Source organism: Aureobasidium subglaciale, assembly GCF_000721755.1.
Source record: "Aureobasidium subglaciale EXF-2481 unplaced genomic scaffold scaffold_3, whole genome shotgun sequence".
Classification (NCBI taxonomy): domain Eukaryota; kingdom Fungi; phylum Ascomycota; class Dothideomycetes; order Dothideales; family Saccotheciaceae; genus Aureobasidium; species Aureobasidium subglaciale.
In genome coordinates, this window is record NW_013566992.1 from 691,692 (window position 1) to 716,678 (window position 24,987).

At 50.6% G+C, this 24,987-nt stretch overlaps 10 protein-coding genes across 10 annotated transcripts; 6 read left to right on the forward strand and 4 right to left on the reverse strand.

Annotated features, from left to right (window-relative positions):
- Nucleotides 1-102: 102 nt before the first annotated feature.
- Nucleotides 103-1,474, forward strand: AUEXF2481DRAFT_26782 (uncharacterized protein; the record flags this gene model as incomplete). The annotated part of the gene is made up of 2 exons (XM_013491294.1): nucleotides 103-307; nucleotides 360-1,474. 2 exons carry the CDS (start codon nucleotides 103-105, stop codon nucleotides 1,472-1,474), a joined length of 1,320 nt encoding a protein of 439 aa, XP_013346748.1.
- Nucleotides 1,475-2,119: 645 nt separating this feature from the next.
- Nucleotides 2,120-3,376, reverse strand: AUEXF2481DRAFT_2355 (uncharacterized protein; the record flags this gene model as incomplete). Its single annotated transcript, XM_013491197.1, has 4 exons — nucleotides 2,120-2,728; nucleotides 2,780-3,172; nucleotides 3,212-3,274; nucleotides 3,329-3,376. 4 exons carry the CDS (start codon nucleotides 3,374-3,376, stop codon nucleotides 2,120-2,122), a joined length of 1,113 nt encoding a protein of 370 aa, XP_013346651.1.
- A 461-nt stretch (nucleotides 3,377-3,837) lies between these two features.
- AUEXF2481DRAFT_36919 (uncharacterized protein) lies at nucleotides 3,838-6,532 on the forward strand. The gene is made up of 3 exons (XM_013491401.1): nucleotides 3,838-5,111; nucleotides 5,157-5,898; nucleotides 5,957-6,532. The coding sequence occupies exons 1-3, from the start codon at nucleotides 4,253-4,255 to the stop codon at nucleotides 6,282-6,284; spliced, it is 1,929 nt and encodes a 642-aa protein (XP_013346855.1). The 5' UTR covers nucleotides 3,838-4,252; the 3' UTR covers nucleotides 6,285-6,532.
- A 307-nt stretch (nucleotides 6,533-6,839) lies between these two features.
- On the reverse strand, nucleotides 6,840-7,461 carry AUEXF2481DRAFT_2357 (uncharacterized protein; the record flags this gene model as incomplete). Its single annotated transcript, XM_013491198.1, has 2 exons — nucleotides 6,840-7,146; nucleotides 7,208-7,461. 2 exons carry the CDS (start codon nucleotides 7,459-7,461, stop codon nucleotides 6,840-6,842), a joined length of 561 nt encoding a protein of 186 aa, XP_013346652.1.
- A 2,006-nt stretch (nucleotides 7,462-9,467) lies between these two features.
- AUEXF2481DRAFT_2358 (uncharacterized protein) lies at nucleotides 9,468-10,004 on the forward strand (the record flags this gene model as incomplete). The annotated part of the gene is made up of 3 exons (XM_013491199.1): nucleotides 9,468-9,601; nucleotides 9,674-9,870; nucleotides 9,928-10,004. The coding sequence occupies 3 exons, from the start codon at nucleotides 9,468-9,470 to the stop codon at nucleotides 10,002-10,004; spliced, it is 408 nt and encodes a 135-aa protein (XP_013346653.1).
- On the forward strand, nucleotides 9,928-10,459 carry AUEXF2481DRAFT_77375 (uncharacterized protein; the record flags this gene model as incomplete). Its single annotated transcript, XM_013491516.1, has 1 exon — nucleotides 9,928-10,459. A coding segment is annotated over exon 1 (252 nt), but the record flags the coding sequence as incomplete, so codon positions are not given.
- Nucleotides 10,460-10,464: 5 nt separating this feature from the next.
- AUEXF2481DRAFT_26787 (uncharacterized protein) lies at nucleotides 10,465-12,702 on the forward strand (the record flags this gene model as incomplete). Its single annotated transcript, XM_013491295.1, has 4 exons — nucleotides 10,465-10,573; nucleotides 10,624-11,280; nucleotides 11,369-11,846; nucleotides 11,892-12,702. 4 exons carry the CDS (start codon nucleotides 10,465-10,467, stop codon nucleotides 12,700-12,702), a joined length of 2,055 nt encoding a protein of 684 aa, XP_013346749.1.
- A 182-nt stretch (nucleotides 12,703-12,884) lies between these two features.
- Nucleotides 12,885-13,345, reverse strand: AUEXF2481DRAFT_2360 (uncharacterized protein; the record flags this gene model as incomplete). The annotated part of the gene is made up of 2 exons (XM_013491200.1): nucleotides 12,885-13,241; nucleotides 13,298-13,345. 2 exons carry the CDS (start codon nucleotides 13,343-13,345, stop codon nucleotides 12,885-12,887), a joined length of 405 nt encoding a protein of 134 aa, XP_013346654.1.
- A 99-nt stretch (nucleotides 13,346-13,444) lies between these two features.
- Nucleotides 13,445-14,088, reverse strand: AUEXF2481DRAFT_484306 (uncharacterized protein). The gene is made up of 2 exons (XM_013491614.1): nucleotides 13,552-14,088; nucleotides 13,445-13,482 (listed from the first exon to the last, which is right to left on the reverse strand). Exon 1 carries the CDS (start codon nucleotides 13,916-13,918, stop codon nucleotides 13,613-13,615), a length of 306 nt encoding a protein of 101 aa, XP_013347068.1. The 5' UTR covers nucleotides 13,919-14,088; the 3' UTR covers nucleotides 13,445-13,482; nucleotides 13,552-13,612.
- Nucleotides 14,089-15,281: 1,193 nt separating this feature from the next.
- AUEXF2481DRAFT_46084 (uncharacterized protein) lies at nucleotides 15,282-24,664 on the forward strand (the record flags this gene model as incomplete). The annotated part of the gene is made up of 8 exons (XM_013491465.1): nucleotides 15,282-15,622; nucleotides 15,667-17,952; nucleotides 17,981-18,770; nucleotides 18,823-19,161; nucleotides 19,200-19,815; nucleotides 19,837-21,040; nucleotides 21,080-23,256; nucleotides 23,307-24,664. 8 exons carry the CDS (start codon nucleotides 15,282-15,284, stop codon nucleotides 24,662-24,664), a joined length of 9,111 nt encoding a protein of 3,036 aa, XP_013346919.1.
- Between the last annotated feature and the right edge of the window lie 323 nt (nucleotides 24,665-24,987).

The following is a 24,987-nucleotide window of genomic DNA, read 5'->3' on the forward strand; positions in this document are numbered from 1 at the left end:
AGCCGAGTCAATATCAAGATACTACAAGACGTAATCCTGTCCTCTGCTGATATACAAGTCCTTGCCAGTTGCTTCAACCCAGTCAGCACATATTCACTCAGCATGGCACAGCAGAATGGCGTTACGGGCCACTACCGCAAGCACCTTCCAGACATCAATGTGCCGCGCTTCCAGATGATGAAGCAGCAAGATGCTCACGAGTATGCTCACGACTTCAAGACCAAGCACAATCCGCCATGGCTACATGCTCTGTATATGTACTGGCGTTCTCTGCTAGCGGAGCCTTTCAAGGGTGTGACCAGCGATGGTGAGTCAACCCAGGAACCACTTTCTCTTCTCCACTGACTCTCTGTTCCCAGGCAACGTAAGAGAAGGTCTCTTCCACTACGAAGACGAAGGCGTCGAGATCGAGAACATCGTCAAGGCCGCAAACTCCCTCCTCTCCCAAGTCACCGACGAGCAAAAGCAAGTCCTGAGCTACCACATCGACAGCCCTGAATGGCGGACATGGTCCAACCCCGAATTCCTCCTCGCACACAAAGGCCTCCGTCTCGACGAACAATCAGGACAAATCCGTGACTCCATCCTTGCAATCCTCAAAGCCACCCTCTCTCCAGAAGGCTACGGAAAAGCAATCTCGGCCATGCGCATCAACGGCTTCCTCGGCGAACTCGTCCAAGGCACAAAAGTTATGAATGAGTTCAGCTACAACTTCGTCCTCTTTGGCGAGCCCTCTTCTACAGAACCCTGGGGTTGGTCATTCTACGGTCACCACCTCTGCCTCAACATTTTCCTCTTCAAGCGTCAAATCGTCATTTCACCCTGGTTTACCGGAGCAGAGCCCAACGAGATCGACTCTGGTCCTTACAAAGGCACCCGCATCCTCACCCGCGAAGAAGAACTCGGTCTCCAACTCATGCAATCTCTCAGCCCAGAACTACAGCAAAAGACTCAAATCTACAAACTGATGAAAGACCCGGCCATGCCAGAAGGACGCTGGAACAGAGACGATCAACGCCATCTCTGTGGTGCATACCGCGATAACCGCATTGTGCCTTACGAAGGCATCACGATGCAAGACATGACTTCAGAGCAACAATCTCTCGTCTCCAGCATCATCGACGAGTATTTCCTCTACCTCCCTGCTTCCTCTCGGGCCAAGAAGCTCAAGCACGCATTATCCTTTGCTTCAGAGACATATTTCAGCTGGATTGGCGGCTATGGTCCTGAAGACCCATTTTACTATCGCATTCAATCGCCTGTGGTGATTGTAGAGTTTGACCATCACTCAGGCGTCTTTTTAAACAACGAGCAGCCGGCGAAGTTCCATATCCATACTCTACTGAGGACGCCCAACGCTGGTGATTACGGCCATGCTTTGAAGAAATGCATCCCAGCGAAAGAGCAGTTCTTTACATGGGAGCCTGAAGATGCGTCAAAAGGGCCTGGCAATCACGCCAGCCGCTTGGACTAGATCATAGATGCATACAACCACGATTGGAAAATATAAACTTGTTGACACGATATATCGATTCTCTGTACTGCATGCCATGACCTAATGTCGTGGCCTTCATCAAGTCATAATCTCATCACACCAATCTTCAACCCATCGTGCTCTGCTTGTTCATACCCAATTTTCTTTCATGCAAGTACATGCTATCATGCACGCCCTCAAGATACACCTCAAGGGAAAGGGAGGCCAGGAATGCCGGAAAAGCCAGGGGGCAGCGCGACCATGCTTGCCGACACAATCGTGAAATTGATGCATGGAAACGAGAAGCGACCGAAGTCTGCTTTCCAGGCCTTGACTTCGCCCTACGAAATGTTAGCAACAAGTTTTGTAGCGTACAGAAGCGACTTACTGCAGCAGCTTGCTTCAGGAACTCGATGTCTTCGACCATGTAACGGCGAATGTAATCCTCATCGTCGACAGGAAGCAATTTCATGGACTCTGTCAACATCTCTACACCCCGAGTATACATATCGTCTGCGTCCGTCTGGTGAAGGGAGTACCATGTCATGTAATATCTCAGTAGGGCTTTGGAACGACCGTCGAACGAACGCGTGCCAGGACGGAATGTGTGGGTGACGACATGCAAAATGGTCTCGACGCAATCCTTCAGGTGATCAAAAGTTTGTCCTCCAGACCAAGTCTTGCGACTGTAAACAAACAGTCGAGAACCAAAGATGAAACTGCCAGTTGCCATGAGTCGGCCACTGCTTCATTGTAGTCTTCGTCATCGAGGTCTTTCCATGGCATGAGGCATAAGCTGATCATCATCTCGTGCATGTTGACATATGTGACCACGGATGCATTGGCCCAGTGACCCACGATACCCAGCGGCGAGCCCACACAAGCGAGGTCCGTGTAGGAGTGGATGAGATTGGAGATGGAAGTCGAGCCTTCGGATAAGAGACCGTCGAGGTGTCTCTTCTGACTCAGCATGAGGTTGTAGAGATCCCATCCGACTGCATCAGTTGAGACGACACGAGGCATGACCTTGGAGATTTCGAGCGCAGCGTCGGGATCGGCACCGATGATCGAGATATTCTTGCCATGGCCAGTAGGGAAATCCAGAGGGACAAGCAGTCGAGTTTGTCTAGCTCGACGTTCGACAACAGTCAAGTCCTGACGCTGAGATGGATTGATCTTCCAGACGACCTTGATTTGTGTGTCGACATTGATTGGAATGTGTAGCACGGGGGAGACTCCGGCCTCCGAAACGACCTAGATAGGCTTGGAAGGCCACATGTGGTAAGTCATGCGCAGTTCCCGCACGAGGTGTTCGAGATCAGCAACAAGAAACAAAGCGTGAGTCACTCTGTCCTTGACCGAATGCTTTTGAGGGTTACAACACGCGCACAGAGTCGGATGAAGATGAGTGATGGTAGCTTCAATGGCAGGGTTTGCGAAAGTTCTGGCAGCCTTTCCAGTGGCGACAGCGGGCAGGAAGCGTTTCTTGTCAATTTCAAAGGCAAAGAATTTTGAGTGGAGGGCGAATTCTTTCTGGCTGCGCAAGTAAGAAGTCGCGTCCTGTTTCATCTGTTTGCTGACGCGCATGATGGTCGTGTCGAACTTGTACTTGTAGCCAGGCCATGATCCGTTGGTCGAGTACTTGATTTTCGCACCGAGCAGAAGGTTTGAGAAGATATTGTCCTTGATCTCGATGGGCTATGTTTCCAAGGTTGATTTGGTTGCTTCGCTGTCAACAGGCTCGCCGTCAGCGGTAGACATGTTGTGATGCTTGGAGGGATCGGGTTGCGCAATGTTGAGCTGTCGTGATGTTAGTTTCTTTGCAGCGAAAGCGGGCGTTGACATCAAACGAACTTTGGCTAGATCGCGAGAGCCATTGTCCAGGAAGATAGCCTGCGCCATGTCCGATGATGTGTTGACTTTAGGCAGACGCCAGGTCGCGCTTTCCACAGTGCGAGGATAAACAGGAGTGGTCAGAAATCCTGGTGTGCGAGTCTGTCGCGTGTGGGTTCCTCGATGTTGATCCAGTATATCAAACAAAGTCGCGCTTACTCTTCCTTTTGTAGGAGACTATCCCAGCTAAGATTTGCAACCAGCCTTACAATACGAAGAACAACGAAAACGATCTATAGACCAGCTGTCGCAAGATCGTGAGGATCAGAAGAAGCAAAGTCGACACCGGCGCAGTCCAGATGAGCGCAGTTCACTTTGTCCAGAAGATTCCAACGGAAGCGTGCAGATGCAAATGATAGCCCGGTAAAGAACTACTGCGCTTCGAGAGGGGACATTACGAGCCTACCGATGGACAAATATACCTAGTCTTTCGAAACACGTACACCCAGCGAGAGCGCTCAGTTGTGTCTTTCAGCGCTTCGAGCACGAGGTGATTATTTTCCATCACCATCGCTACTGAGCTGGCTTGAGAAGGTCTTCCACATGGCGGAATCCTCAGTACGACCACGGAGCGTTCTGACAGATGGCAAAGACGGCCAATGGCATGCGGTGCTGATAGTACTGTGCATGCAGGTATTTGACGAGGAATCACTCTTGCAGAAGATAGACAGGTCAAAGAGATCTGCAGAGAGCTTGGCAAACGCGGCTCTCGGAGCAGGGGCCAGCCGCCAGCCACGTTGCCAATTGCGAAAGGAGGAGAAGCAAAGTGGACCTGCATTGTGTTTCATCAAGCACGGGAGAGTGTCTGAAGACAGGAAAAGTCGTTGGCTAGCATATTTCCTACATAGACTGTTGTAACTCTCCCGAACGAGAAAGTATTGGTGCATGTCTGCTACGCTGTCCAACGACTTGATTCATACGCATTCTCGGTCTCATATTGTGGATATCGATAACAACGAGCCGAACGATTACCGTCTGGACACGTTTATACCTAGAGAAAACAGAAGACCACGACCCATCGACGTAGGTGTAGCCAACTCCCACCACTCGCGCCCGGTAGACATATCTTTGGCCGCTTCGCCTTCTCCGATGCCCAGGAAAGCAAACGGCGGTACCAGCAGACCTAGCAGGGCGACGGGCTCTGCTCCCTCGTCAGCCTCGTCGACCACCGACGACGCCAACATGTCTGGCAACCTGCTCGAACAACGGCGCAAGCATGCCTCGCTCGAATCTCCCGACTCTGCCACCATGACGGCCAACCTCATGAGCAGGAGCTCCTTCACCCTCGACAATGCCCCTCCACCGACGACACACCCCGAGGCCGCGTCCAAAGGCTTCACAGACCTGCCCGAGCAAGACAAGCGCAACTTCTTACTACTGGTCTTGTTGTACTTCCTGCAGGGCATCCCCATGGGCCTGGCCAGTGGCTCGGTCCCTTTCCTCCTGAAGTCGCATCTTTCATACGGCCAGATTGGCATCTACTCGCTCGCTTCATATCCCTACTCGCTCAAGCTATTATGGTCGCCGATCGTTGACGCTGTCTGGACACCGCGATTTGGCAGAAGAAAGAGTTGGATTCTCCCCATCCAGACAATCAGCGGTCTCGGCATGATCTGGCTCGGTTCGCACGTCGAAGTGATGATGGTCAAGGCTGGTGAGAACGGCGGTGCTGGTGTCTGGAACTTTACAGGCTGGTGGTTCGCGCTGGTCTTGATGTGCGCCACTCAAGACATCGCTGTTGACGGTAAGTCTCCATCTGCCGCTGTCTGTCCTCTCTAACACTACCCAGGCTGGGCACTTACGCTCCTTTCTCCCTCCAACCTCTCTTACGCCAGTACCGCTCAAACCGTAGGCCTTACCGCTGGCCAGTTCCTCTCCTACACCGTCTTCCTTGCTCTTTCTTCCAAGGACTTTGCCAACAAGTGGTTCCGCAGCGCTCCTGGAGAGACTGGCCTTCTGACTCTCGGCGGCTACCTTAGCTTCTGGGGCTGGGCCTACCTCCTCGTGACACTCGGCCTCGCTCTGCTCAAGAAGGAAGACAAGACCAAGGAAAGAGACGGCATCATGGAGGTTTACAGAGTCATGGGCGGTATCTTGAGCTTGAAGAACATTCAGACATTCATCGTCATCCATCTCATTGCGAAGATTGGCTTCCAGGCGAACGACGCCGTCACCAACCTCAAGCTTCTGGAAAAGGGCTTTAGCCAAGAGGATCTTGCTCTGACAGTCCTCATCGATTTCCCCTTCGAAATTTCGCTGGGTTACTATGCTGGAAAGTGGAGTGAGCAGTACGCTCCCATGCGACTCTGGTGTTGGGCTTTCGTCGGCCGCCTAATTGCTGCTGCCTTTGCCCAATTCACCGTCATGATCTTCCCTAGTGGCGGTACCAACCTGCCCTACCTTTGTGTTGTCATTGTCGAGCACGTCTTCAGTACCTTTATGAGTACCGTCATGTTTGTCGCTGTCAGCGCTTTCCACGCCAAGATTGCCGACCCTCATATTGGTGGTACTTACATGACCCTTCTTGCCACGTAAGTCTTCTTCTTCTCTCTCTTCCAGCCATAGCCAAATACTGATCAAACCCTCCAGCGTCTCCAATCTCGGCGGCACATTCCCTCGTTTCTTCATCCTGAAGTTTGTCGACATGTTCACAGCAGCCACCTGCGTACCCGCCAGCATCCCCCCTCCCGACTTCAAAGGTGACTTGATCACCAAGCCCTTCTCCTGCGCTCTCGAGAACGACCGCCATATCTGTGTCAACGGCGGTGGCACCTGTAACATCACCACCGATGGCTACTACATTGTCAATGTGCTTTGCATCATCATCGGCGTTGTCACTTTCTGGGGCTACATCAAGCCTAAGGCTTTACAATTGCAAAGTCTGCCTTTGAGAGCATGGAGAATTGCTGATCAATAGAAAAAGACACGGTCTGCGTTATATTGTGGTTTTTACATTCTTTGGGAGTCTGCATTGGATTTTCCATGTTTTTGGAAATAAGAAAAAGCGAGTAGAAAGCATCATGGTTCGTTCTCATAGCATAGTCAATCACTTTACATCACAGCGATCTTTTGCAAGGCCTGTATGTACAACCGTTTTACTCTAGCAGAACGCTGAACGTGCATAGAAGGTATAGCGGAAATTACAGGGAAGAAAGCGTCATGAAGTGGTTGTTCCGTAATATTCTCGTGATATGATTCGTAACGACATTACATATGGGTACAAGGTATGAATTGTGAGCTCGAAGGCTCATGGTCATAAAGTCTCTGCCGGGTAAAGCCTCTGCCGGACAAAGCAAAAAAGGTGGCTGCAAGGTATCATGATCTCAAGCCGAAATCGTGAGCGAACAAAAGATGATCGAGCATTGTCCGTGAGACAACATCCCTATCGAGAAGAGAAGAAAAAGCCATTAGAAGAAGAGAAGCGAAGCTGGATGAACTCGACCAGCAAGGCATCAGAGAGGAAAGAATCTGATCATGCCTCGATACTCGCATCAGAGATATCAGAGACATCTTCCGAAGACCAAGATAACGGCAAGTCGTAGTATGATGAGAAAGCCACTCTCGCCAGTTCAAAGTGCGAATGCGCATCTCTGACTGCGTGGCTGAGGATCTCGCAGATCTGACCAAGACCGACACCAGTGTAATGAAGGTCGATACCAAGTGCCAGGATGGTTTCGATACGTGCACATGCTTTCTCGATGCGTGTTAGACCGAGCACGAGAGATGCACATCGTAATGATTGTGTACTTGTGTTGAGCTGTGAGAGATTGACACGTAGACTTTCAGATGAGCATGTCAGTATGGATGGTCTTGAATAGCATATTCAGGTGAAAAGCTTACAGGCTCTCGCTCATACTGCTCAAAAGCTCCGGACCCATGACAAGGAACTCGCTAACAATGTCTTTGCTGAAAGCTTCGCAAGGTGTGTCGAGATCGAGTAATTCTTGGAAAACATTCAGATTGATGGAGCGGCCAAGCTTCTCCAGTTCTGGCGTTTGTGCTGTCGTGGCTGTGTGGTTGTCTTTGAAGGATTGCAATGAACCAGAGATGCTTGAACGCATTGCACATATGTTTGTGTAGTGATAGACTGCCATGGAGGATGCTTGAAGAGTATTGAGCAGGATGTAATGTGAGACATGGAAAGAGGTTAAGAGGACAGATGATTTATATCTATGTAAATACCTGCCAAAAGCTCGAGAGGGGTCGACCGATGCTTGCAGAGCGCCACAGACAGACGGGACACAGTCGACCGTACCGCCTGTCGATCTGCGCAGGACATGCGGCCGCGATCGAGATTTGAAGGAAGTAAGGACAGCAGGCCGCCGGCGCGGGCGGTGCAGTGGCTTGCCGCCTGGCCGTTTCCAGACCGGTCTACTACAATCCTCCATGAATTGCATGATCTGAGGATGCATTTCTGGCAGAATACCATGTTTCGAAGATGGCATTCTGACCAGACAACCGTTGCATAACTTCTCGTCCGTAGGCGGCACCGTGTTCGAGACCTAGGGTCGGGACGCGAGGCACATATGGCCCACATGTCAGGGTCAAACTTGTCTCATGCCCACCAATGGGCGAGCCTTGCCCCGTGCCGATGATGGTCGTGTTTGACCTGACTCGTCCCAGCCATGTTTTGACAGCGTGACAAGAGAGGCTTGAGGCCTAAGGTAACCAATCATATCTTGTGCGTAGGACGGACCCGTGTCCGAGGCACCCGAAGCTCCACATTGGTTTCAATGTGCATGTCCCGGCAGATGGAAGTCCGCCATGGTCTAGTCCAGTCCTTGGAGGTCAGTGCCTTGGATGAGGAATATCCTTGCCTTAGACCCTTCGAACGGGTGTTATTTCAAGTGCTCTGGACCTCTGTTTCAACCACTCTAAAACGAGTGACAGCTCGGAAAGGGTTCACCGGGCGGCAGAGTGGCAGACCGTTTGCTGCATAACAGAGCAACGAGCGTACGATCAATTGAGTCTGGGTAGAAAAGCATCCGATAGAGTTCCGTTGCACTTGATTAATATTCAGCGCCACACATCGGCGATGCTGACATGAGGGCGCGCGCATGGCTGCGAAGAAACCAGAGAAGAGAGGTTGGCGGCCGTACTTTGAGGCTTCCCCACAACGAAAGAACGAACGGTCTAGACCCTAGACCCTGTTTTTGTCGCCTTTTCGCCTGCCCACTCTCCCTGTCACATCTCAGGAGAGGAGTGACAACCTCTTCAGATTACTCTACCCATGTCGTCGCGTGTTGATGATAGTGATGTTTGCATATGAAGGTCGGCCGTCCCTCCATGCCCACGCCGATTTGACTTGGGCCCCTTTTTCGCGACCCGCGTCGTACTTGACGCACCCGCATGTGCATGGCTTGAAAGTTCGGGCTCGAACCACGAACCCAATCTCCTGTGCTTGCGGAAATATTGCGGTGGTCCCAGGCCTGATCGCGGACATGAGCTGTGCGCCCGTAATAATGAAGCCCACTTCTCTACCGAGCGAGCTGTGAGACCGAAGAAGCACGATTAAGCCCAGTGTGTCCAGATCATGATACGACGTTCTCGGTGCGCCTTCAGTGAATGCCGAGAGATGAGCTTTCAAACTGCTTGTCAGCCACATACACCGTGAATGTTCACGTCCCTGGCGGAGAACATCCCTCTGCGCATTACGATCGTCTGCAACCTGTACTGAGATTGACGATCGAACCAACCGCGATGCCAGACTCCTGAAGGACGACTATATGCTCGGCAATGCTGGACTCCGCTTGGTGCCGTGTCGATAACCAGGCAATTGCTGTTGAGACAGGCGCCAAAAGCACGCGTCGAATCTCGACAACTCGATGCTAGCCTGTCCACTTTGTCGTGCAGAACGTACCACCCGATATGTTGCCACTGGCTAGGATCTCGTGGTGTTCGACAGATAGTGGAAGTGGATCGTCAGTGATTGGAATCAGAGCGGTTATTGGAGATGTCGTCGTCTCGACAGCCCCGGCAAGAACCCCGCGTCCGAGAAGCCGACAACGCTGATCTTCTCTGTGTCATTCGTAAGCATGAATATCACTCTACACATCTCGGAACAATTACAATACCTGCCCACAGAGAACATCCAAGTATCATGTTGACAGGAATCGCCCACGTGAACCTGACGGTTCCTTCGAACACTCTCGATGAGGCAGAAGCATTCTACAGCAACACTCTTGGTATGCAACGCGTACCAGTCCCCGTACTGCAGAAGGATAGACTTGCATGGTAAGTTCTTGTAGCGCTTACTGAGAGCTCTCAATAAAGACTTGCTTGGGCATCACTCAAGCATGCCTTCAGGTTCGACATCACACCCAACGGGCAACAAGTTCACATCGCCTTTGGCCCCCAAAACGAAGAGTCATCCCGCCATCCGTGTTTTCGTGTAGAGTCGCAAGAAGCATTGTTGAAGCTTCAAAATCGCGTCTTTGAGCACTACCAAGCTGGCGGTCCAGGAGCTCCAAAAGCGGCTGATCAACCTGGAGCGGCCAACTCAGGTATGTCGACATACGACCAAGCGTTTGTTTCCGACATGTACTGACGGCACGATATAGGCTCAAAAGGTGTAGAATACCCCAGCCGCTTTTTCGCAAGAGATTATGCTGGAAACCGTCTCGAATTCAGCTTGTAAGATCTGAAGGCCAAAAACCAATCTACACGTCCATATTTATAGCGACAAGGCATTCATTTACATTCACTGCCACACCATTGCATTTTTGTCTCATACCAGGCTGAGGAGCTGCTCAACCATTTTTCGTGACAGCTGTGGGGTGCAGCAGCAAGAAAATGAAGTCTCGATTCCCCAGGTGGGGTTAATTCAAATGCCCTGCATACATGCGACACTGTCACTCTCCCATTATGAATCACGGCTCACACTTTAGCCGCCAAAATGGTGACTACGATCAAAAATTGGAGAATGCAACTATGCCGGGTACCCGGTATATCGCCATTGAGATGAGCGCCATTATAAAGAAGGTCTTCAAAGGCAAGAACACATCATATATATGGTGTCTGACGCCCGTCCAGCTTGCTCAAATCCATATCCTGGTCTCCAACATTGAGCTTCGACGAATGAGCATACTTGACGCATCATGAACATGTATGTTCCTTACTTACTTGGCGTAGGAAGTCTTGCCTTTGCGACACCCAGTTCTAGTCAGCTTGGAACCGTCGGTATCCTGGCTTCCGATGGTCTGAACAGTACGTCTTTGCTTTGCGACAGCTGGACACGCACTGACAATCGAGTATAGCACTGGACAACAGTACTGCGAGTGCTGCGTTATTGTTATATGACCCAGTCACATTGTCAGCAGCAATCGATTCATGCGGGTCTCTGTCAGAGAAACTGTGGTCACCCTCTGACCTACCATTCAATGCCGGGTTGAACGACTCACTTGCATACGAGGTGTACCGTAAGCGCCTCACAAGTCATGGACTCTTGTGGATTGATCAGCCCCACTCGAGCTATGAGTATAAACAACCACCTCATCAAGTACCAAGATGTCAGGCAATCGACGTCCACGGAAACATCCATCCTGTCAGCTGTAGAGCGAAACTTCCAGCTCTTTGCTCCCAAACCGCCCCAGCATCCAACATCACATACGCGGACAACACCTCGAGATATCAGATCGCCCAATCTGTTGGCTCACAGTCGCTTGTCGGATATCGAGACTTTCTGACCTTCCGATTCATGGGAGTTCGATTTGCTGCCGAGCCCGAGAGATTCACCTATTCTTCTCTTCACGAAGGAAGTGGGACCAATGTTGCTCTTAAGCCTGCGCCCGAGTGCTTGACACTACCTAACAATGGATCTACCGATTGTTTGTTCTTGAATATCTGGACAACAAGTTTGCCCGGTCCTTCCATGAAGAAGGATCTCAAGCCTGTGATGGTCTATATATACGGAGGTAAGTTGTAATCATCTGGTGCATTAAAATACACTCTCGAGGATCAAATATTCATAAGTTCCGTTTGTATTTACTGATCTCTGTTCAGGTGGGTTCACGACTGGTTCCGCAAGTAATCCTACCAATGATGGTGGCAATCTCGCTGCACGCGGAGATGTCGTGGTGGTTGATATCGCCTACCTTCTGTCCACACTTGGCTTCCTCGCTCTTGACGACGGCATTCACAATGGCAATTACTTTCTCTCCGACCAGATCGCTGGTCTGGAGTGGGTACAGAAGTATATTGAGCACTTCGGTGGAGATCCCACGCGTGTGACGATATTTGGCGAATCGGCTGGTGCTGAATCTGTCAACGCTCTCATTGCTTCGCCGAAGGGTAAAGACTTATTCCACGGAGCTATCTTGCAGTCGAACTATTACCAGCCATACGTTCCTCTAACTACTGCCATCAACAAGACTACCAGACAAATTCTCAACCTGACTGGCTGCGCTACAGTTGTCGACCAATTGACGTGTCTGCAAGCGTACAATGCGACTGCCTTGCTCGGTCTCGCGACTGTCTTCAAGTAAGTACTCGATCACTCATGTTCATCCAGTGCTCATATATACAGCTACCCGGTCGTTGACGGTACATACCTTGTGTCCGAGTCCATTGATCTCAACAGCACAACCAACGTCACTAATCGCGTATCGGTAATGATGGGCGTCAATCGTGATGAAGAAGGTGTCCTCGGAACCGTCTTCCCGACCAACGATCTCACCACCGGTATTGATGACATAGCCCACGCAAGTCATCTTAACGCTTCTGCTATCTTCGAATCCCATCTCTTTCCTGTTGGCACTAGTCGCACTGCGAATGACACTCTGGATGTTTTCAACACAACTACACGCATCTCAACAGATGCCTCATTCCGCTGCGTCAATCAGTTTGAAGCCTATGCTGGCGTCAAGGATGGCGTCCTGCCCAACATCTGGTTCTTTGAGTTTAATCGTACGTACCAGGACCCAGCCTATAATCCGAACTTGGTTTGCGCCGCTCCGGTGACACCTTCTCATCCTTACGGTGACCCTTCACAAGAATACTTCAAGTGCCATGCTGGGGATCTGGCAAATACTTTTGGTAATGTAGCTCGTGTGGGCTTTCCTGACCGTGATGGCTTGGACGCAAATTTCGGCCAGCTCATTACTGATTACTGGACAAGCTTTGCGAGAAATCTTGATCCTAATCCTGACATGGAGTATCTCAAGGTGAGAGGATACTGGAACACCATCAACCAGATCGAACAGTCAGGGCCTTGGGAGAAGGTAGACCCTGCACAGCCAAAGATGATGGAATTGCAGTGGAACTCCGTCATGATGTCGTTCAGAGATGTCGAGCAATGTGCCATCCTAGGCTTTCCCCTCAATTATCTGACACAATGAGGGATTCCCCCTACGTACTTGCACGGGGGGTGGAGGACGTCGACAGGCCTGAGGGCCTTGAGGCAATCATAAAATTGTCTGTCATTCCAAGAAGTACTCGTGCAGCTTACGTGCGACCCAAATGTTCAATCATAATAATGTCGTGATCCAATTCAGACAATCAAAGTCTCCCAAGCAAGCATCTAAGAGAACTCAGACTTCTGGTCCGCTCCCTCAACTGGCTTAGTGTATCCCAATCTGTCCTTGTTGTAGAACTCAACCTTGATATCATGGTTCGCAGCACCTCCATCCAAACTTCCGCTCTTCACACAAGTCATGTCTGGCATGATCTCCAACTCAGTGTACAAAGAGGAGCCACAGGTTGAGCAGAACCAATGCTTGTTGATCTTTCCAGATGCACCGACGGCATCATAGTCCTTGGGCTTTCCCTTCGTGACGTTGAAGCTTTTGCGAGGGACGACGACGTTGGAGGTGTAAGCTGCGCCGGTCCATTTCTGGCAGTCGGTACAGTGGCAGAGAGCTGTTACTGCAGGTTCGCCCTGGGAGGTCGAGGGTCAGAAGGAGTATTGCGACTCACAATACATTGGGCGCTTACAGTATATTCATAGTGGACCTCGTCACACATGCAACTACCCTTCGCCATTGTTGGAGTCGTTGAGATGGGTTCCTTTCTTGAAGCTGACGCGGAACGGGTTCCGCTGTATAGAGAGTATGCGGGGAACAGAGCAAGATGCCGACGTGTTTAAGACTGAGATCAAATTCTTCTTGAATAATGCGGCACTCAAGCAGGACAAAGAAGAGAGTCAATTGAGGAAGGGAAGACGGTCTATTTGAGGAGGAACTGCTCACCTACCAAGAGCTGACATTTGGAATAGAGGCTTGCTTACCCCTCATCAAACCGCTGTGTAAATCAGGATGTCGCTTTCCGTGTCACCGAGACTTGATTCTCTACTAGGATTGACAGACGATCATCGCCCAACAACATGCATCTAGACTTTGCATGCTGCCATGTGCATTCCATGTGAATATTCGAGGGCCCGCAAACAGGTGTCGCAGGTCTGGTTTGGCTGAGCCGCAAGAGAACATGACAACTGCCAACGCTTGCGATATTACACCATGTGTCCCGTATGCGATCAAGCACAGGTGCAGTCTTCGGAAAGGCCGTGCGATTCAACTGCAGCGTTCCACCGTCTTGCCCACTGTCGTTGATCGCCATCTCGGAGCTGTTGAACGAGCGAGTTCCATGTCTCTCTCCCGAAGACACTGAACGAAACAGACGAGCATCTGTCGAGCTGAAGACGAGCACGAGATATCAAGCCTTATGTTGAAGCACGTCTCACTGTGTGTCCGCACGACTGCTGATCCGCACTCACGGACAGCCAATCCCTTGAAAGCTCACCGACAAGAGCGCCGTACGACTCAACCAGGAAGATAGCCAGCTGCCAGGATGCGAAACAAGGCATATGTAGTCAGATCGGAACTCGCAGGTCTGCAGTTTCATGACTCTTGTAGATGCGCAGGTATCAGAATAGCTAGACGCTGTGTCGCACACCAGATTACCAGCGGCACGGACATTGTCGAGGACATTGCGTAAATCGAGTCACGTTCGCGATTTGGACAGACGGCTGTTGGCGCTCGATGGTGATTGCACATGCTAGCGTCAAGCTGGTAGGTGTACCTGACTTGAATAGAATCGAACTATGGCGGTGGGAGCGAGGTTTGATGTCGCTGTCGCTGCCACTGCGGAAAGCACGACATCAGCTACGCCGGCACTTGCCGGGAAGCCAGCTATGGCCTGTCGTCGCAAAGACTGGGGAAACTCAACCTCGTCCGCTGCCCACCAAACGGGATTTCATAGGCCCTTCTGACATCGCAGTGGCAATGTTCCAGTCAGAAGGCACCCCGTTGACTGTGGTGTTTCACGAAATGGTGTCGGCCTTCCGTTGCGGCGTCGTCGATGCCAGTTGAGTGCATGATCTCGTTTGTCTCCCCTTTCGACTCACGTTCGGATCCATCGTATTCTGTAGCAGCATGGGTGATCGGGGCAGTGACCATCTAAAAATGATAGGGTACCCTCTGGTATCTGCTTCACTAGTGAAGTAAAATGCTCTCGAGTTCGGGCACCTGCATATAGCTTCATCTCCGTTTGTTCCAAGCACTCTTCCAATCTTGCCCATCTGCCAAAAAGAAGTTGCTAGTATGCGTACACTTAGACGCTTGCACTTCACTTTGGGTCCTCTGGTCATCTTTCTGCGATCCTGTCTAGACTCCGTCTTGCTCCTCACTCCTCACTCCGCTGACAAGGAAAATTTTGCTCGGCTCCTGGCTCTAAGTCAGTCTCACAATCGGGGTGCGTCGTCAACGCTACCGCAGACAACACTAAGCTTGGGACTTTCGTTCACTCGTTTTCTGAGTTGTGGCGTTCGAGCTTCCACTCTACAGTCAAACCAGGAAGACCTTCTCCTTTCACTTTTTCATCTAACATTTCTCCCCCTGCGCGCAACACCTCCGAACTCAGAGTTCAAACCATTTTGCTCGCCTCTAGCTTTCATCCAGGGCGAGACAAACTACAAGTCAAGATGCGGTTGAACGGCCATGCGATTGCCGCGCAGGATCTCTACGATCTTGTGAATCACATAGTCCTGCCACCGCAGTTACCTCAGTGCGCAGACAAGAAGCCCGAGGAGATTAATCAAAACCTTTGGCGTCTGGTTCAAGATGTTGTCCCCGCCATGGTTGCTAATACCCATCCGGCCTGGAGGCGCATTGCTACAATGCTCGCAAAGCTCGAGATCATAACGACCACAACTGGTCTCGATTCCAACGCGCTCAAGAAACAACTTTCCGCACTTCCTCCTGATGGTACGTATTCACCTTCACGCAGAGCCGCTCAAGCTGATGCATCACAGATTGTCTTGCCGTGAATCTCGAGGCACAGAACGCCGGTGTTCTGATTCGCTACAGTCGAGATGGAAGGATCATCTTCGAGACTTTCGAGCTTTCGGCCACCTCCGAAAGTGTTATGTCAACCACTGGCAGACTCTCAAGAACGTTTCCCGGCCACGCTGTCAGCATCCCAGCTCAGACATTCCTTGGTCGCTCATTTCAACAGGAGTTGTCAGATTTACTCACCCGGCTGAGTAGCGAATCTGTCAAGTACTACCAGCCCACGAGTATCAAAGCTGGCACTAGTATGCAAGAACTACGCGATACCACGAGCCCAGCCCTAGTCTCTGACTGTCTCATGAGCATGCTCTGTGCGATTGGACGAAACGAAGAGGTTGCCCTAGTGCAAAAGTTTGTGCGTGAGGACGTCCTATGGCAGAAGACACTTCTCCCTTGGCGCAGGGCCCCGTTCTGGTTGCTCCTCAGGGTCTCGATCTTGCGCGTGCTGATTTGCTCCCACGGAACCACGGAAGCCCTCAAACAGTACAAATTGTTCATGATCCGACTTGTCGCACAACTCCTGGAGCTTGCAAGCCAATCAAACACAAAACCGGATGTGCTCTCAGTCATTCATGTGAAACTTGCTCGCCGTGTACACAAATTCGAGCAACTCTTTGGACCCTTCCTGGACCCTAGAATTGTAGCGATCTCGATAAAGGCCCGCAAGGTCATTAACGACACCTGGATATCGATACATGGAAAGACAGAGCTTGCGCAAAAGCTGCCGACCTCAGGATGGGAAGAGGCCACGAACCTTTCTCTCCGAGGCGCACGAGATATCCTGTGCAAAGCCCTCAAGCCCGCAGTGACTTTCGCAGCCCCCAAGAACTTCGTGCCACCTGCAGACCTGCGAGTATCTAGCTCGACTCTACCGTCGTTGCGGTCTGATACATCTGATAAGACACTGGCTACCATGCTGTTGAAGATTGAGACTTGGGTTGAGAAGCATCTCGCAGCTTGGACCAACACAATCGCAAGCGACCCAAGAGCTCAGCCTTTCGACGATCTGGCAGTACTCATCGAAGAGTACTGGTCACTGGCTCAGCCACAGTACAAGTCCAGCCCGCTTGACATGTCCAACGCGTTATTGACCATACTCGAGCTTTGGGTGTCTTTGGACAAGATCTGCATCTCACGCATTCCACTGCTTGCCAGACACTCACCCGAAGTATCTTCCGATCTTCTCAAGCCTTTACTCCTGCACAAAATTGCACAGATGTGCCGTCTGTCAAAGGTCGAGGAACATCTCAACAAGCGATTGAGAAACGCTACCAAAGGCGCGTCGAGCGTTTTCAAGAAGCCGAGTGCCAACAGTCTTCCCATTTGGTATTATGACATCACACCTGAGCTACAACAGTTGCGCCATGAGATTGACCAGTGCGACATCTCAAAAAAGCAGAGGAAGCTTGAAGAGCTGAGAACATTGATGGAAAAATATGACAGGCTCGTCTCTGCAGCCGAAAACGAGGAACACTACTACCGTCTCAGTCGTAAGAACAGAGAATTTCACGACAAGAAAAGCTGCAAAAAATGTAAGCTCGAAGGTCAATACGCACGTATGACCATTGACATCGATGAAAAATCACTTCCCAACGACGAAGTACAGGCCAAAGCTGCCATCTTCGAGCTCGCGGTACCTCTCGGATATGCTGCTTGGAGGGACACTACTTGGTACATTGTCCACAAGATAGGACAGAGAACGTCTCCCCGGGCCGAAGAAGTCTACAATACCGCCAGAGCTTATGGGCAGCTTCGCTCCTTTGTGAAGCCCAGATCTCGTGCACTCCAACTGACGCTGACTTCAAGAAAGAAGACATTCATCCAATCGCACTATGAGAAGGTGTCGCTACCCACAACCAGCGAGACTATTTGTCGATCCAACGGTATGGACTACGACATGCTTGATGTGGTATCTTCTACTTGGCTGTCTAGTGCACAAAGTCTGCCGAGTTTCAAGTCTCATTGCACTCTGAGTCTTCCTAATGGCTCTTATGCCAATCTGCAATGGGCACTATCTTCAAGCGGTCATACATCAAATCAAGTCATGGCATCCCAGAGCGATTGCTCCAATGATCTTGAGATACGGGAGTACATCGCTTTCTGCAGTCTTCGTTCCGGCGCGAGACTACAATGGCTCAATATTCTTCGAGAACTTGGCTGCAGCAATCTCACGCTGAATGATCCAGCGGTCGCAAGCTTGATACATCAGGCCATCTGGGAAGTAGGCACTCCCACCCAAAGCGACCATCGTGTTGCACACGACGAATTGCGCAACAACACATTTTGCAACAAACTTCTCGAGATGTTGCAAAAGAGACTCATCAATTGAGAGCAACTGGCAAGAGCAACACAGCATGATGACAGTCATACAACTTCTACTTCGCGTTCTTTCTTTGAGCACAGACGAGGTCACAAAAACAGTGTGCCACAACCTTCTGAGCACGGCAAGGAAAATTACACTCGATTGGTGTCGAGAAATTCAGGTGCACATGAACAACAACACTACGCGAGAAGATGTGCAAGGAAGAGCGATCGTTCAGCTGCTCAATGCGGGGCTATCCTGCTACAGCACATTCGACGTTGACGAGCAACATCTTCCTCACATCCTAGGATCAGCCGGAAATATTGCTGCCCTAGCGGAAGCCCAGATCATCGTGTGTGATAACACTCCAGTTGACCGCAGTACTGTTTCTCCTTTGCTCAAGCAGAGCCTGTTACATCATATCGTTATCGCCCACAAACTCGAATCCCACGTTCGCGATCTCTCACGCACAGATGGCTCGGGACTGAATCAGGCTGTGCAGCGTATTTGGAATGGTGCCGTACTGCAGCAGATTTGGGACGTCGCGACTGAGGATGCTCACTCATGGTTGACCAATAATACAATCACAGAGCGTGGTAGAGGCCAGAAGGTTCATTTCAATCTGCTCGGAGGTGATCTGCTCGTCGATGGCAAGCCAGTGGGTAAGATTTCCAGCAATCTCAGATCTCAGCCGCTCTTCCAGCAGATATTTGGACCCGCAATCCTCAGCGTCTTCACATCAAATATGCCCGGGATGGACTGTACAATCTCGCAACACATTTATGAATATGAGGTTCACGTTGGTGCGGAAAATGGACATGTGCTTATCAGACCTAAATCGGGGGGGGCGCACGCTGCAAGCTCTCTCGTAGACAACTTTTGCCAGGCAGCTGCCTTCACATTTCGTGCAATCTTTCACACACTGGCTCGATGAAGCGACCGGCGAAGTTGAATTTCGCCCACTCGAAAAGCCTTGGCAGTCTTCAGCAGAATATTGGAAGCTGTCGTTTCTCAGCTTGGACATTGCCAATACGAATTCTCAGATGCGTTGCGGACAAGAGAGATTGATTGAGAATGGAAGCAAGGTCGGTCAATCAGTGACAGACATCCTCTCAGCTCTGGACAGCTCGCAGCATTGCCAGATTATCCTGAATGACTCTCGTACTTCGGAACTGAAAGTTTACCTACGAAGATACAACTTGCATTTCCATGTTACTACTGGCGGGCAGCTTCTGTCTCTTGAGTATAGTTTTCTGTAGTCGATCGAAACCAGAATATCGGCACCATGATAGGTCTCCGCAGCAAACTCGTTCTGCGCGATGTATCATCTGCGCAAGAGCTGCAGGAGCGTCGCATCATAATTCCGTGGGGGGAGGTCACCATCGCAAAAGAAGACGAACATGTCGCTGTCAGTGTACCGCATGGTACCGGAATCGAGCAGAAGTATTTCGTCTACAGCATTGATCGTCATCTGCGAAAGCTTCGTGGCCAGCAGGATGTTCTAGGTACTTTGTACAAGGCATATCTCCATGCAATCACGTCGTTCGCTCTCCCTGACCCATTCACCGGGCGTACTGGCACCGAAGAGTCGATAGCCACACTGAAGGAAGCGTCTCTGTTTTCGTGTGCGCCTTTGCATATGGAGGAGCAAGAGACTCTTGCTTTGATCAAGTGCCTAACTCCCGAGCGCTTGTACTATCCTAAGCACAAGACAGCTATGCAAACCGTATGCTGGCACCCTAGCTTATCTCCTCTTGCTCAACATGACGATTTTTCTCTGGCGGCGTCAGCAATCTTTGCTCACCATGCCCAGACAGAACTTATGTTTGACTTGGATCAGAGAGCAAAAGTTCCCGTGCCCAGCCGTGGGGATGCAATTCTGCTAGCCAGAGCTAGAAGAAGTAACGCATCTGTCATGAAGTCGGGCTTGTTCTCTGACATGGAGCTATCGTCAGACGATGACAAGATTTACTGTTCTCGCGACCACCTTGTCAATGATGATCGGGCAAAACGAGTATTCGAGATTGCTTCTCTCATCAAGGCATGGCCTCCTCAGATTGCCACGCACGCTAAACTGACTGAAGTGGTCAAGGTGTGGGGAATTATTCGTGGGTACCATGCTAAGTTTAATCTGTCATCCTTGGAAGACTTGAGCTCGCTCGTGTTCAGCGATCACTTCGGCTCACTGTACCAGATATGTCGCCAAGCATTGCGAAGGACTGACACATACTCCCTCATGTTCAAGTTGTGCCCCGTGGCTCTCGGAGCGGAAACAGACGGGCTCGTACACTTGAGAACGTTGCTTGCATTTGCATTCTCTGAATATTTCGCCGGCATCCACTCCCCACCTTCCGAGACTCAGTATACACTTGGACAAGGCTCGGCGCCAGACGTGCAGACCATAACCTGGGTGATCAGTAAGTATGCAACAAACTACGAGTTGCCCAACTACCCAACAAAGACCGACATAGAGGAGTTTGAAACAAAGGAATCCGAGCAGGAATTACAAGAGGATGCTCTGGCTAAGAAAGTCTTCAACATCTGGCCCGGTGCCTCGGTGTCTGTCGTACAGCAGGACTATCAATATTTCAACACGACTGGAATTGTTCATGAGTGCCAGGGACTGTTCGACGAATGGCATAAGAATAGACGTTTTCTGAAACACATTCAGAAAGTGGAGGCGAGGCTGGCTTCTATGCAAACATCCCAGGTTGTGTACAATGTGCCAGCCTTCCATATGTCGAGGTTCAGTCAGGAGCATGCGATTCATACCCAATTCACTCTGACTGATCTTCTCCAAGCGCGCTCCGGTCGTTTATCGATCAGACCCACCCCTCAACTAGTGTCGACGCCCCCACGCAGTCTTGAGAACGCCTCACAGGTGAAAAGACTTGTCTCGGTCTTGAATACAGGCTCGAGTTCGACACACAAGGAGTACAGAAGAGATCTGTCTGCCAGTGTAGAGGCGCTCGAAGGCAGACAATCCGATTGTGAGAGTGGAAAGATTGCTTTAACTCATGGGCAACTTGACAATCACAGAGGACTCATGATTATGGAGGTCAAAATGGCGTTGGAGGCCATCCGTGAAGCGTTGTCGCCTTGCGGTACTGCTGCATCTATTGTCGACAGCGCCGATCTTTGGCCACGACTTTCTGAATCTTGCCTACTCAGTCAGCTTTCTCGAAACAATGTGGACCGCCTACCTGCACATTGGAAAGTCCCGCTTCTTCAATTAGGCGAGAAGATGGCATCTCTACAAAGATCCGAGCGTATGGCACTTCTTCATGGTGCCTCAAACAAGAAGGCCTTGTGGAATGAGCTAAAATGTGCGGGACGAGATGGGTGGACCGCTACCGAGTATCCCAGCTGGCTGCTCCTTGAAATTGAAAACAACATCACCATTCGACCTCTCCAGGCAAAGGTCGCGAAAGAGATGATTGCACCTGGCTCTGGACGTAACTCCGTCCTCCAGTTGAACATGGGAGAAGGCAAATCTTCTGTTATTGTTCCCATGCTAGCCACTGCTTTAGCAGCTGGTGAGAAACTGGCAAGAGTTGTTGTGCTCAAGCCTCTTCTTCGCCAGACAGAGCAAGTCCTTACTCAACGTTTGGGTGGCTTACTTGGTCACCGTGTTGGTCATGTACCCTTCTCGCGAAAGACCAAGATTGACGTAACGACAGTAAGGATCATCCAGAATACCTTCCAGAAATACGCGCAAGGTTATGGTGTGCTGGTCGCACTTCCGGAGGAGCTACTCTCCATGAAACTCATGACGCGTGAAAAACTGGCATCCGGTTCCACTCTTGCGGCGGAAATTTTGGATATGTATCGCTGGCTCAAGGTTACTGCTCGCGACATACTGGATGAAAGTGACGAGATTCTGAGCGTCAAGTCCCAGCTCATCTATCCAGTCGGTGACCAGCAAATGCTTGATGGTAAGAACGACCGCTGGCAAATTGTGCAAGCTGTACTGCGAAGAGTCGAGCTTCATGTCAAGCGGCTTGCAAATTCTTATCCGTCTGAACTAGAGTTGGAGTATAGCGGCAAAGCTTTCCCTCTACTCAAGTTCCTTCGACCGGGAGTCTTCGACATGCTGATGGAATTTCTGATCGAAGACGCCATCAGCGGTCGTATCGCTGGCGTATCGTTTGACTTTTATTCTGACGACACAAGAGAAGCAGTTAAGACTTACATCAGCTCTCGAGAAATCTCTCCTACTTGTCTCGAAACACTCACCACGAGTGTGCATGAGGGCCCCCACTGGGACGCCCTGTTCATCTTACGCGGACTTTTTGCGCATGAGGTCCTCTCCTTTTCGCTGCAACGCAAGCGATGGCTGGTCGAATACGGCCTTGATTTACGCCGCTGTCTGATGGCGGTACCATACCGAGCCAAGGGCGTCCCTTCTGTGAACTCGGAGTTTGGCCATCCTGATGTTGGCATCTTGTTGACTTGTCTCAGTTACTACTACACAGGTCTAACGCTAGAGCAGATGTACACATGTTTCGTCATCCTCTCGAAAGACTCGAATCCCCAGGACGTGTATGACAACTGGACGTCCGCCCGTGACTTTCCCTGGAGCTTGAAGTCGTATGAAGCGGTCAATCTTGATGACAAGACGTTGTGCGAAAATCTGCTCTATCCCAAACTCCAATTCAACTTGGACATCATTTCCTTCTATTTGAACCAGATTGTATTCCCCAAGGAGGGTAAGGAGTTCTCCAAGAGAATCTCAGCATCTGGCTGGGACATCCCATCCACATCTACTGATCCTGGTCTCGTCACTACTGGGTTCAGCGGGACCAATGACAGCAGAGCTGTGCTTCCGTTTTCTATCGATCAAGAGGACCTTCCAGAGCTTCTTCACACGAATGCCATGGTACTAGATCTGACCCTTCGAGCAGAGAACAGAAGTTATCTGCAGAGCGTTGACGCGTATGGTAAGAAGTTGAATGTCGACGGCCTCCTTGCCATGATGACTAGGCAGAATCCTCGAGTCAATGTTCTAATCGACGTAGGAGCTCAAGTGCTCACAGCGACCAACATCCGACTTGCCCAGCAATGGCTTGCTCTGGAAGCCGGTGCTCACGCGTCGGTGTTCTTTGACGAACAAGACGAAGCAGTGGTCTTGGATCGAAGCGGAGCCGTCACTCCATTACGAATCTCGCCATTCTCTGGCAAGCTCGACGCTTGTCTCATGTATCTGGACGAAGTTCACACCCGCGGTATTGATCTGGCTATACCCATCGGTGCAAGAGCCATGGTAACTCTGGGACCTCGCCTAGTGAAAGACCGTTTGATGCAAGGTAAGTTCCATTTTCATCAGTGAGATCTTCCCTACTGACAAAGATCCTAGCTTGTATGCGACTGCGTAGTCTTGGTAACGGCCACTCACTGTGCTTTGTCGCTCCCCCTGAAGTCCATCGCAGCATCGCTGATGCATCTGGTGGGAAGGATGAATCGCAGCTTACCTCATTCGATGTTCTCGCGTGGACCATGGAACAGACTTGCCAATCTCTGGAGATCGCTAGACCTTTAAGAGCTATGCATGGTCTAGAAATGTCACGCCAGCAGAAGGTTTTGGAAAAGTTTCTGCCAGAGACTAGGTCTTCGAACGCGATCATGAGCAAATCATCTGAGATGGGGAACTTCTGGGAATGCATCCAAGAAGATGATGCGCAGACCCTGGAGAATCTCTACGGCATCAACGACCATCGCCTCGAAGTGTTCCAAGGTCTGCTTGATCGTACCTCGAAGTGCCCCATGATGCAGCACCTTATTTCGGAAATTGAGACTATGAGCAAGACTCGTTTGCAGGACTCGAGTATGGACAACGAGCAAGAGCGCGAGCTTGAGCATGAGATCGAGACGGAGCGCCGAGTCCAGCGACCTGCGAAATTGGAGCCCATCATTTCATCTGTCAGCAAGGGCATCCTAGACTACATCGCCTCTGGGACGGCCTTTGCGCTGAGCCAGTGCGAGGCAGTCAATGCCTTTTCTTGCTTCGATAAGACCACGGCAAAGATCATCTCGGAGAAGCAGAACGTCACGGCTGGTCACTTTAGAGTTCTAGCCACACTCGACTTTATCCATTCTGTCCTCTTTACAAAGGGCAGCTTAGGCGACGATTACCTCCGCCCGACGACTTGGGTATTGAGCAGTACAGAGACAGAAAAGCTGCTTATAATAAGTCCACATGAGGCCAACGAGCTCCTTCCCGAGATCAAAGCATCTGGCAAGATTCACCTTCACACATTCGCTGCACGCTTGAACAAGAGAATGGCGCGTTTCAATCACATGGACTTCTACACTCCTAATGCCAGACCTGATGATGTTGCTCCCGCAGCTCATGCCATCCGCGACCTTGAGCTTTTCTCGGGCTCATTGTACGTCGATAACATGGCTAAGTACGAACGACTATGTCACTTCTTGGGTGTCGCGACTGCTTCTACTCGCCCGCAAAATAAGCCTGTCCAGACCGATGGCTTTGTGGATGTCAAAGACAGAAAGGAAGTTGGATGGCCCGAGGATTGTCCTTTCAACCGCAGCCCTCTCCCATTCTTCAAGCACATCTTGTCGCTTCGAATGCACGGTCAAGCATTTGACCACAGTCATATGGGAGCTATGCTTAACGGTAGAGCTTTGCAGGAAGCTGCTTTTGAAGGTTGTCAAGAAATCGAGGAGATCTTTGAAGAGATGGACATTGATGATTAGAAGATGGTGCGCAAGAAGTTTTCTACAGTTCTAGATGGTAGAAAAGAAAGAACGTGGCACGGTGACGGCAGCTATGCATTTCAGTAGAGTAGCTCAGTTACCACAAGTTTTCTTTTTGATTTGTGCCTTGCGAATTATACTCCTGCTTGCTTGTTGGTTCTGCTGTTTTTGCACGACTTTCAAAAATGCTGCGAATAGTGCGTGATACTAACATGAAGATACTAGACCGTGACTGTAGCCTTCTTTTGTTCTAGCTGTGAGCTTCTCGGTGTATTTCTGCTTTATCGCGGAAGTCTTCGCCTACGGATCATTTTGACCATGGC

Coding starts and splice junctions, on each gene's coding strand:
- AUEXF2481DRAFT_36919 (XM_013491401.1), top strand. CDS start 4,253: ATGTCTGCTACGCTGTCCAACGACTTGATTCATACGCATTCTCGGTCT. Junction 5,112..5,156: donor TCAAGACATCGCTGTTGACG/GTAAGTCTCCAT, acceptor AACACTACCCAG/GCTGGGCACTTACGCTCCTT. Junction 5,899..5,956: donor TACATGACCCTTCTTGCCAC/GTAAGTCTTCTT, acceptor CAAACCCTCCAG/CGTCTCCAATCTCGGCGGCA.
- AUEXF2481DRAFT_484306 (XM_013491614.1), bottom strand. CDS start 13,918: ATGGCGATCAACGACAGTGGGCAAGACGGTGGAACGCTGCAGTTGAAT.